This window comes from Tursiops truncatus, chromosome 11 (genome assembly GCF_011762595.2).
Source record: "Tursiops truncatus isolate mTurTru1 chromosome 11, mTurTru1.mat.Y, whole genome shotgun sequence".
NCBI lineage: Eukaryota > Metazoa > Chordata > Mammalia > Artiodactyla > Delphinidae > Tursiops > Tursiops truncatus.
The window spans coordinates 79,969,745-79,981,832 of record NC_047044.1 but is presented as its reverse complement, the minus strand read 5'-3'; the positions used below and the strand labels follow the sequence as shown (position 1 = coordinate 79,981,832).

At 35.9% G+C, this 12,088-nt stretch overlaps 1 protein-coding gene across 2 annotated transcripts in view; it reads left to right on the top strand.

Annotated features, from left to right (window-relative positions):
• The window catches only part of MRPS35 (mitochondrial ribosomal protein S35), a 43,125-nt gene that overhangs the window by 13,218 nt on the left and 17,819 nt on the right, over positions 1-12,088 (top strand). For both annotated transcript variants that reach the window (XM_019936056.3, XM_019936046.3), the window contains exon 5: positions 2,318-2,457. In XM_019936056.3, the coding sequence (XP_019791615.2) occupies positions 2,318-2,457 (140 nt within the window). The remainder of the gene's footprint in view (positions 1-2,317; positions 2,458-12,088) is intronic.

Below are 12,088 nucleotides of genomic sequence, written 5' to 3'. Positions count from 1 at the left end.
TGATGCATTTATGTCCCTTTGTATGTTTCTATATTTGTTGATATTAGCCTGATATTAGACTGACACAGATCACCGTTGCACATTTGTGCCGCATATGACACAAATCATATATCATTTTTTGATCCTTTGTAAAGCCAGTTAACAAATGCATTACCCTGTGATAAATTCAGTAGTTTTCCTTTTTAAACAATATTTTTAAATGTGCATTTATAATTTAGAAACTGGTCATTGTAATGAGGTAGTTCTAAAATACTTAATAATTTTCAAATGAAAGGCTTTCATACAGCATATTTAGAAGAGTAGCATTATATTTTACAGTATTTAAGTGAATGTTTTAATCTTTCCTTAATTTTGCCTTTACACTTTTGCCAGCTTCTAGATTTAGATTGTATCTTCCAAATAACTCAAAGGCTTTTCAAATATTTCTTCTGAGTTTTCTTTCAAGTAGGTCAGTTCAGATTTTGTATCTAACTTGCAAATGGAAAATTTGAAGCACAGGAGAGTTAGGTAATTTACCAAAACTTTAATAATCGTGGCAGAAGTTAAGTAAAAACCAAGGTCTTCTAAAGTCTAGTCTGTTGCTCTACCTATCAGATGAATAAAAGGCTAATAGAGGTCTATTATGTACTTTTCAGTTGGCTGTGTTTTCTTGAACATATAATCAGGTAATTTAATTTAAAAGCTGTAATTATCATCTGGTGATTGAAATGACTTACCTAAAGTTTAAAAAAAAAAAAAAAAGTCGGTACAAATCCAGTAACTCATAAAATTCCCCAAAGTAGTCTGTCTTATAAAGTGCCTGACAGTGTTGCATCTTATAGTACAGGAAACTGGAATTCGTTCATAATGGGAATGAAATTTAACCCCAGTAATTTTGTTCTGTTCATTTTATTTAAATGTCAAAATGTTCTTAATGGCAAAGATATTTCTTTCCCCTCAAAGTGTGTGAGTATTGATCTCTTAAACACAGTTTTTAGGGAATAGTGTGAGCTATACTTAATTTGCTAACGTATATTTAGTCCCAGATCTTGGAAAGTCTCTGTAATCCAGAGTGACATTTTGCTGACTGATATTAAAGCCTAAATGGGAGCTAAATATAGTGCTTATTATAAGAAAGTTGTTAGCTGAGGGAAAATGTTATTGGAGAAAGCAGGGATCCATGGGGTCTAATGTGTTTGACCTAAGAAACCAATTACTTTTTCTTAGAATGAGGCTATTTAGGAAATGAGGTTTCTATTGAGGGGAACCTGATAATGCCAGAAGTTTTCATCCCAAGCTGAGAGTCCTGTACCACACTAACTTGATAGGAATAGGGCAAAATAAAATCAGCTGCCCACCTATGAAGTCCCTCAATACTAGTAGTACTGATAGCTGCGGGAGGCTGGGAGTTCTCTCTTTTCCTTTAAAGATTTTTTGTTTTTCATTTGAGGCCTGAGTTTACACCTCTGTGCTGTGAGCAGTGTTCTCAGTGCTTGGAACTTCGGTTGTAGCCGAGGTCTCAGACCCAGACCCACTCCTCTCTAGGCTATCTGTCTTACCTGAAGGTGAGGACAAGTCTGTTCCTTTTTCCACTGAGCCCCAGTAGCTCAGAAGTCACATCGAAGAAACATGATTTACTGGAAGGATCATTTAAAGGTGATCGAGGCTTTTGTACCTGTTATAGTTAGAGGCCCTATTGAACTCAGTTTCTGAAAGAAGGTTGACCACATCTCAGTAGAGCTTTTTTTTGTTTTTGGCTGTGCCGCGAGGCTTGCTGGATCTTAGTTCTCTGACCAGGGATTGAACCCAGGCCACAGCAGGGAAAACGCCGAGTCCTAACCACTGGACCTCCAGGCAGTTCCCTCTCAGAGTTTTTTCAGGGGTTCTTTCACTTCCCTTCAGCTGATTTTTAGTAACCTTCATTTGGGTGTGAACTAATATTATCTATTGCCTTTTCAAAAACAGTAATTCTCAGGGCACTATGAACTGCTTGCTTTTAGTTGATGAGGAAATAAACTGTCTCATAACAGATATGTGCAAAGCTATAATAAACTTCCATCAAGTCTATAGCTCCTTTTAACTGCTCCCCACCAAACCTGAACTATCCAAATCATTCCCTTAATTCCCTAAATAGGATTCACTTAGGAAGAAAAGGGATGCATGCAGGATGATGATGTATACATAAGTGCAGAAGAGAATCTGTTGTTTCATTTCATGTTTCATTTCATGTATCTTGAAAGGTGATCTCCCTCAATAATTTGATTTTGTCGGTTAGCATACATTATAAGGAGAATTTACTTACAAAACTGTAAATGAGATAATTTTTTTTAATTCTCAGATTTTTGCACCGAGTGGCCAGCTGCATTAGACAGTGATGAGAAATGCAGGAAGCATTTTCCAATTGAAATTGACACAGCTGGTTATGTATCAGCGGGACCATCTATTCGAAACCCCAAAGCACGAGTAGTGACATTAAGGGTAAGAGTTAATTTTTTAAAAATAAGAATTATTGGAACATACTATTTTATAATAGTATTTTGTATGCGTGATTATAAAACTGACACATACTTATCATAGAAATTTGGAGAATATAAAAGTTTTTTTAAGTATAAAATAAAATTGGGGCTTACCTGGTGGCGCAGTCATTGAGAATCTGCCTGCTAATTCTGGGGACACGGGTTCGAGCCCTGGTCTGGGAGGATCCCACATGCCGCGGGGCAACTAGGCCTGTGAGCCACAACTACTGAGCCTGCGCGTCTGGAGCCTGTGCTCCGCAACAAGGGAGGCCGTGATAGTGAGAGGCCCGCGCACCGCAATGAAGAGTGGCCCCCGCTTGCCACAATTAGAGAAAGCCCTCGCACAGAAATGAAGACCCAACACAGCCAAAAATAAATTAATTAATTAATAAACTCCTACCCCCAACATCTAATAAATAAATAAATAAATAAATAAATAAAATTGCCTGTAATTCCACCACTCAAATAACCACTGTTGACTACAGGAGCTCATTTTAGTATATATACAGTCAGCCTTTGTGTATATTAATAGGATGATACTATATTTGATTAGTTGCTCAAATTTTGTTTAACAATGTGAATTTAAAATTTTCAATGTTATTAAACACTGTTTAATGTTAATAGTGTTATTAAACACTATTTAATGAATAGTGTGTAAATGAGGGTCTGTTAATGTGCCAGGACAATGTTTGAGGCTAGGGGTGCAACACTGATCAATTCAGACATAGTCCTTTTCTGAGACCGAAGTGGGAGAGACAAGTAATTCTATAGCGTAGATCTACCATAATTTATTTAAATTACCCATATCATGGGATATTTAGGCTTTCTAACAGTTTTCTTTATTAGAAAAATACAATATTCTTGAGATCAATATTTGTATATATTCCTGATTATGTTCCTAGGATAACTTACTAAAATGAGAAGTTAGGTCAAAGGATATAGATCTTTTGAAGATTTTTGATATATATTGTGAAAGGTTTTTGATTATATATTATAAAATTCCTGCAGGCAATGTAACAAATACAACACCAGCAGATTGTGACAAAGCGTGTTTTCCTGTGCTCTCACCAGCCTAGATATTATTATTACCTATCAGCTTGATAGGTAAACTATATCTTATGTTTAAAATATGTATGCCTTTGAATACAAATGAAGGTGAGAATATATTCCTTTGTAAAGTGCTTATTTTTTTTCTCCTTTGCCCATTTTGATGGTATATTGATTTCTTATATACTTCTTTTTCCTTTTTAATAACAGCTTTATTGAGATATAATTCACATACTGTAGAATTCATCCTTTTTAAAGTTTACAACTCAGTAGTTTTTAGTATATCAGAGTTGTGCAACCATCACCACTGCCTGACTCCAGAAATTTTCATCACCATAAAAAGAGATCCCATACCCATTATCAGTCAATCCCCGTTCAACCCTGCTCTTCACTACCCCCAAGCTCCTGTCAACAGCTAATCTACTTTGCCTATTGATATTTCCTATAAATGAATCAAACAGTATGTATACTTTGGCTTAGTATAATGCTTTCAGAGTTTCATCTGTTATAGCATGTATCAGTTCTCCATTTCTTTTATTGCCAGATAATGTTTGATTTTATGGATATACCATGTTTTATTTATCCACTTATCTGTCAGTAGACATCTGAGTTGTTTCCACTTTTTGGTTGTTAGAAATAATGCTGCTGTGAACCTTTGTGTACGGGTTTTTGTGTGGACATAGGTTTTTAGTTCTGTTGGCTATATACCTAGAAGTAGAATTGTTGGGTCGTATGGTAACTCCATGTGCAACATTTTGAGGAACTACCAAGCTGTTTTACAAAGTGACTGCACTGTTTCATAAGCAGTGTTTGAGGGTTTCAATTTCTCCACATCCTCCCTAATGATTGTTGTTGGTCTTTATAGTTTTCACCATTCTAATGGGTGTGAAGTATCTCTTTATGGTTTTGGTTTACATTTCCCTGATGACTAATGATGAGCAATTTTTCATGTGCTTATTGACCATTTGTATATCTTCTTTGGGGAAATGTCTTTAAGTTCTTTGCCCATCTTTTGAGTAATTTGACTTTTTGTTTTTCAGTTGTGTTTTTTATTTATTCTTCATACCAGTTGCTTATCAGATATGACTTGCAAATATTTTCTCCCATTCCATGCATTGTCATCTCACTTTCTTGATGGTGTTCTTTTAAGCACAAAAATTTTAATTTTGGTGAAGTCCGATTTATGCATTTTTTTTCTTTGTTTCTTGTGCTTTTGGTGCCATATGTAAGAAAACATTGTCTAATTTGAGGTCATGAAGATTTATTCCTATGTTTTCTTCTGAGAGTTTTGTCTCTTACATTTAGGTCTGTGATTCATTTTCAGTTAATTTTTATATATGGTGTAAGGTAGGGAACCAACTTTATTTTGCATGTGGATATTCATTTGTCTCAGCACTACTTGTTGAAAAGACTATTTTTCCCCCATTGAATTGTTTTGACACCCTTGTCAAAAATGGTACAGTTATTTTTTAATTTTTTACTTGGCTACTTTACCAAATTCTGTTTTTTAACCTTTCTTATCAAAAATTCCAAATGTATATAGAGAGTAGTATAATAAATACCCATACACATGGCACATGGTTGTATCAATAATAATTAATATTTTGATGAGTTTAAAATATTGAGTGCTTGATACACTTATACAGATACACACTCCTGTGTATTTATTTGTGTGTTTTTGGTTTAAGTGTTTACTTTAAAATTACTAATATCTGACTTCTCATACTAAAATGTTAGTGTGTTATCTCTAAAAATTAATGAAAATTTCCTATATAATTCCAGTATAATTAATACAGCTAATAAAATTTTCAGTAATTTTTTAATACCATCTAAAATGTGTACTCCACGCTCAGATTTCCCCAGTTGTCTCACCAAAATGTTTAAATAGCTTTTTTGTTTAAACCAGGATCCAGTCAAGCACTGTTACATTTGCTTAAAATGTCACTTAGATCTTTTAAAATCTAGAACAGCAAACTACCTCACCCCTCCTCTTCCTGCTCCCCCAAGCTGCAACCCCCATCATGACACAGACATGGTAAAGAGACAGAAATTTTATCCTTGCAGCGCTTCCTACCTTCTGAATTTGTCTCCATGCATCCTGGTGTCATTTACCTTATGTCTCTATCTCCTGTGTTTCCTATAAAGTGGAAGTTAGATTTAAGGGACTGATTAGATTACAGTAAACTATTTTGACAAGAATACTTGATAGATGTTGCTATGTATTTTATATTGCATTACATGAGAGGGCACGTAAAGTCTGGTTGCCTCGTTCTTAGTATGCTGAGATTGATCACTTGGTTAAGAGGCTGACAACCCAATCTTTCCATTGTGAGGTTATAGGTTGTCATTTTTTGCTTTTCCCTTGAACAGGTAATGTGTAGATGGGTATATTCAGCAAATTTTGATCAAGTAAAGTCATATTCTTTTTGATGTTCAAAGTATGTCCTAACTTTGGCCAGTAGGATCTCTTCTAAACTGATTCCTATGTCCTTTTATTACAAGCCCATTAGCACTGGAAAATTTCCTTGCCTTCTGGCACAAGGTGGACCAGGCTTACGATATAGAATATTCCTTATCCCAGACCTGGAATTAGCTATTTCTCCAGGAGCTCTGATACCTTTTAGTGAACATTGATGTTTGGAGACCAAAATTGGGATGCTAGGACTTTTTGGTTGATTCTTTGGGTGATTTCTCAAGAAATAAATGATAATTAATGGTAGTTTTAGTTCTCCTTTTAAAATATCTATAGCTTGTTTTTTCCTTTTGTCTTTTGCCTTAGACAGAGTTTCTAAAATGTTTATGTAGTCCCTTGTGCTGTTCTCTACTTTAATGGGTATGCCTCTAGTATTTAACTTCTGAGATTGGATTCCAGTTTAGAGATAATAATCCCTACTGTGTTAACGATGTATACTATTCCTAGTTTACTAGCATTTTTGAAATGATCTCCTTTGAATTTTTAAAGAAATGAATTATATTAATTAATTTTCAATTACTGAACCATTTCTTAGCCCTGATCAGTTTATGGTACATTATTCTTTTACTTTACCACTGACTGATTTGCTGTGATAATGTTTTATTTAGGATTATTTGTCCTAATCTCATGTTGCTTTGGAGAAATATCAAATCCCTCCTCTCACTTACCAGGAACATGCCACATGCCATTACACATGTGCCCTAGTAACTAACTCCTAAGTTAGTATTGGAAACCTTTGTTAACGGAGTAGTGATGCACATCACATGTCTTTTTTCACACAGCAGTTACGTGCAGTTTTACCCGATGAACCTTTTTTTAAATTAAACTTTTACTTTTAAAATAGTTTTAGATTTACAGAGAAGCTTCAAGGATAGTACAGAGTTTGCCATATTTACACCAAATTTCTCCTGTTAACATCTTATGGTACTGTGGTACATTTGTTATAACTAATGAATGAATCAATATTGATAAATTATTAATTAAAGTTCATACCTTATTCAGATTTCCTTAGTTTTTACCTAATGTCCTTTTTTTGTTCAGAATCCCATTCAGGGTACCGCATTACATTTAGTCATCGTGTCTCTTTAGGCTCTTCTTGGCTGTGATTGTTTCTCAGAATTTCCTTGTTTTCGATGACTTTGACAGTTTTGAGAAGTACCAGTTACATATTTTGCGGAATGTCCTTCAGTTTCGATTTGTTTGATGTTTTTCTCATGGTTAGATTGTTACGTGTTTTGGGGAGGAAAACCTCAGAAGTTAAGTGCCGTTCTCATCACATCATAGCAAGGGTATAGGCTCCTCACATGACTTACACTGATGATGCAGCTTAGATCTGAGATAGTGTTGGCCAGTTTTCTCCACTATAAAATTACTCTCTTTTTTCTTCCTTTCCATAGTGTACTCTTTAGAAGGAAGTCACTGTACACAGCCCACACTTATGGAAGTTATGCTCCACCGCCTCGAGGGAGAAATATAGATTATTTGGAATTCTTTTATGTGCAGTATTTGTCTATTCTCCTCCATTCATTTATTTACTCAGTCACTTGTATCAGTGTGGATTCATGGATTTTTACTTTATCCTTTGGATTATGGTCCAATAATACTTTATTTTATTGCTCAGATTGTTTCATCTTTGGTAGTTGGGCACTCTTTCAGCTGGCCCCTCTGCTCCTTTGTCATGCCCCATTATTTGTTTTTTAAACACTTCCTTATTTTTTGGCACCACAGAATGCTCCTAGCTCATTTTATATATTCTTTGTACCATTCCCAGAATCAGCCATTTCTCCAGGGAGCCCTGACTAATGTACTTCTGATTCACCTATCCTGGAGGATGACTGCCTACCTTTCTGAGGGGCCTTCCAGTACAAAAAGTTCATTTTCATACTCCATTCCATGTAATCTGTATTTTAAATTGGAACATTCCAAGTGTGCTGCAAAAATATGTTGAAAATCTCTGCAACCATCTTTGCATTATATGCTAACAAATAGACTTTAAGCTTTAGAAATATTTTCAGTAATATAGCCATAATTGATTTGTAATTTTCTTTCTTTGGGTTTTGGTATCAGGGTTGTACCATCCTTATGAAATGAATTTATGAAGCTTTCCAGTGTTTTTTCAATTCCATAGGACAGTTTAAATATCATAGCAATATATTTATGTATTTAGAGACATTGAAAATATTTTAAAATCACAAAAGATAATACAGATTTACTGTATACATTTCATAAAATATAGATCAACAAAAGGAAAACAGAAAAAGAACTTAAAATTCTACTTTTCTGATATCATTCCACAGGTTAATAGAGTATCCCTATTATAAAATAAAAATACCTGATACATTTTTAAGAACCTAATAAATGTTACCTCTTTTTAATAATAATGGTAGCAACAGCAAACAGTTGAGCTCTGTTTTATGACAAAAAAAAATCTCTGAACTCAGAGTTAGAAAACCTAGATTTTTTTTTTTTTTTTGACTGTGCTGCGCAGCTTGCGGGATCTTAGTTCCTGACCAGGGATTGAACCCAGGCCCAAGGCAGTGAAAGCGCCGAGTCCTAACCACTGGACCACCAGGGAATTCCTAGGAATTCTAGATTCTAATTCATGTTTCTGGTCTTAATTTTTGTGGGCCTTTGTCTTCAGTACTATAATCTCACACTTTATTTAAAGTATGCCACCAGTTACCACTTATTATATCATGCTGCCATCCCTGCTTGTCTCCTTTTGTCTCATGCCACCATGCCATACCTTCCTCGACCCCTTGTATCCCTTCTGCCTGACTCTTTTCGGCCCTTCTGGACTCTTCACTCTACCTGCTGACGGTTGAGGCTCAGGGGTGGTGTCCAGACTGGTGTCATGTGGTTCAAGGGTAAAAGTAGGTAAAACAGTAAGACTAAACCATGTGTAGTCCAGCATGAGTTAGTGCAGTACTGTGAAGGTAATCAAATATTATAAAATAATATTCAGAGCTGCTCAGAATTTTAAATTCAGAGAAGGAAAGTTGGTATCATATTTTTTTGATAGTCATAAAAGTAGTTCAGAATTAAAAATAACATATTTGTATAGGATTTTAAGAGGGGTGGAATAGGGAGCGTGGGAGGGAGATGCAAGAGGGAGAGGATATGGGGATATATGTATATATATAGCTGATTCACTTCGTTATAAAGCAGAAACTAACACGCCATTGTAAAGCAGTTATACTCCAATGAAGATGTTAAAAATAAAATAAAATAAAAAAAAGAGAAAATACAAAAAGAAAAAGTGCTTTCTGCTATGTAATCTCATTTATTCCTGACAAAATTCTGTGAATCCTTTCTATTTTATAAATGAGGAAACAGACAGGAAGATCACATGATTTGTTTAAGGTCACTTATCTGATAGGTAGCAAACCTAGACATCAAACCCAATTCTTGTCTTATGTGTAATACCATAGTTCTTTAATTAACTGCATATTCTTGTAAATGAAGAAAATATTTTACACATTTAGACATTTTTCAATTTATGTAGTTCTTTTAAATGAGACATTTGAAGATACACCTATAACTGATTTGAAATGTGAACGTTGTTTTGGGGATAATGTTAATAGTACAGTGTTGACTCTTTAAAATACAGTAACTTGAAAAAAGTAAAGTCTAAGGATTCTTTGTTTTTTTTTTTTTTTTTTTGTGGTACGCCGGCCTCTCACTGTTGTGGCCTCTCCTGTTGCGGAGCACAGGCTCCGGACGCGCAGGCTCAGTGGCCATGGCTCACGGGCTTAGCCGCTCCGCGGCATGTAGGATCTTCCCGGCCCGGGGCACAAACCCGTGTCCCCTGCATCGGCAGGCAGACTCTCAACCACTGCGCCACCAGGGAAGCCCTAAGGATTCTTTTGAATTTTGGAAAAAGAATGACAAATAAATGTCACTCAACTTAAGTGTAAGAATACTAGTCCAGGTTAAAGACTACAATTTTGCAGTGCCTTCGAGTGCTAGCAGGTGGCGTGAGTGCACTGCACAGCTGTTTCTGCAATATTTATGAGCTTCTGGCATAAAACTATATAATTTTTGACCATTAAAATATTAATGTGAACAATGAGTTTTAAAACAGTTGCCACAGTAATGATCAGCATTGCTGCCACATGTTTTTGACTGCTTCTTACATAAAAAACTAGAACACAAATTTTTTAAATGGTAAATTTTTAAATGTATTGTTAAACATCATGATTTTATTGAAAGAGTTTTAAAAGGGAAAATCACTACCTGTTCAGTATCTGAATGTAAAATCTATTTCTTTCTCTGTACTGTATCTGTATGCATGCAGATATACATACATTTTCATAATTATAATCATAACGTAGGTACGTTTTATGATTTTCTTATAGGTAATTCTCCATATTGCTAACAATCAGAGTCATCATAAAACTGCTTATTTTATCCATCAAGCTAATAACCTGGTTGTTGACATAAATTCTTTTCAGGGAACTGTGGTAATTTCACATGCCTACCTGTGGGATTGCTATTTAATATCAGTGTTCTTACTAATGTTCTTTGAGTGCATTTATATTTATTTTTTTATTTCCTATTTTTTCTATCCAAATAAAAAAATTCACTGTGCTTAAAAAAGAAACAACATATCCTCCCTTTTTTAAATTTATGTATTCATTCAGCCAATATGTTGCATGCTTTTTAGGTGCTAGGTCATTGCCAGGAACAAGACAGTTATTGTTCTTACTCTCAAGGGTTTGCAGTCTAGTGGGAAAATAAATAAGCTCTTATGCTATGGTTGTCTTGAGTGAAATGCAGAGTTATTGAAGCTAGAGGGCAGAAATAGGTGGGATTTCAAAATCTTATTTAACCTTTTCATACAGTTCTGATTTTGCTTATTCTTAATGCTCTCCATGGAAAACTAGTCTGTTGTTTACCTTATTTACCTGTATTGTAGTCTCTAACCTGTTTTCCTGGATCAGTCCTATTCATCTCTAGATAATACTTTTCAGCCCAAGCCATAATTCTCTGCAAATTAAAAAGTATGTTCATTTATTCCAGCATTTTCCAAAATATGTTTTAAGGAAGACTAATTTCATGAATTGTTCCTTGAAAAGTAGAATCTGAGGTTAAATAAATTTTGGAATTATTACATAACAATGCTGCATCTTGAAATTCAGCATGCTCTTTAACATGTTGCCTCCTCTAAGAAATCCTGCTGTGAAGAACCCAGTTTAACTCAACATTTCCTAAATGGACTCAATAGAAACAGCCTTTTTAAAGAAATCATTCTTTTTAGCAGCCTGTGGGACTAGTATTAACATTTTGAGAAATGTTGAGCTGAATTATTTCAAATGTTTTGACCCTTCATGGATGTTGTATTCTAGCTTCCACGAGACATCTGTAGCTTTTAAAATAATTGCCCCTGGGACTTTCCTGGTGGCACAGTGGTTAAGAATCTGCCTGCCAATGCAGGGGACATGGGTTTGATCCCTGGACAGGGAAGATCCCATATGCGCGGAGCAGCTAAGCCCATGCGCCACAACTACTAAGCCTGTGCTCTATAGCCCGTGAGCCACAACTATTGAGCCCGCATGCCACAACTTCTGAAGCGCGCGCACCGAGAGCCTGTGCTCCACAACAAGAGAAGCCACCACAATGCGAAGCCTGCGCACTGCAACGAAGAGTAGCTCCCGCTCGCTGCCACTAGATAAAGCCCGCACGCAGCAACGAAGACCCAGTGCAGCCAAGAATAAAAATAAATAAATAAAATAAAAGCCCCTAAACTGTTGCAGTGATATGGGTCTCATAATTGCATGGTAGAAATTCTTAAAGCCCCTATGTTTCATCCATTTATTTAATTTATTTTTTTTGCAGTACGCGGGCCTCTCACTGTTGTGGCCTCTCTCGTTACGGAGCACAGGCTCCGGATGCGCAGGCTCAGCGGCCATGGCTCACGGGCCCAGCCGCTCTGCGGCATGTGGGATCTTCCTGGACCAGGGCACAAACCTGTGTCCCCTGCATCAGCAGGCGGACTCTCAACCACTGTGCCACCAGGGAAGCCCCATCCATTTATTTTTATAAACAGCTTTACTGACACTAATTGAGTTGA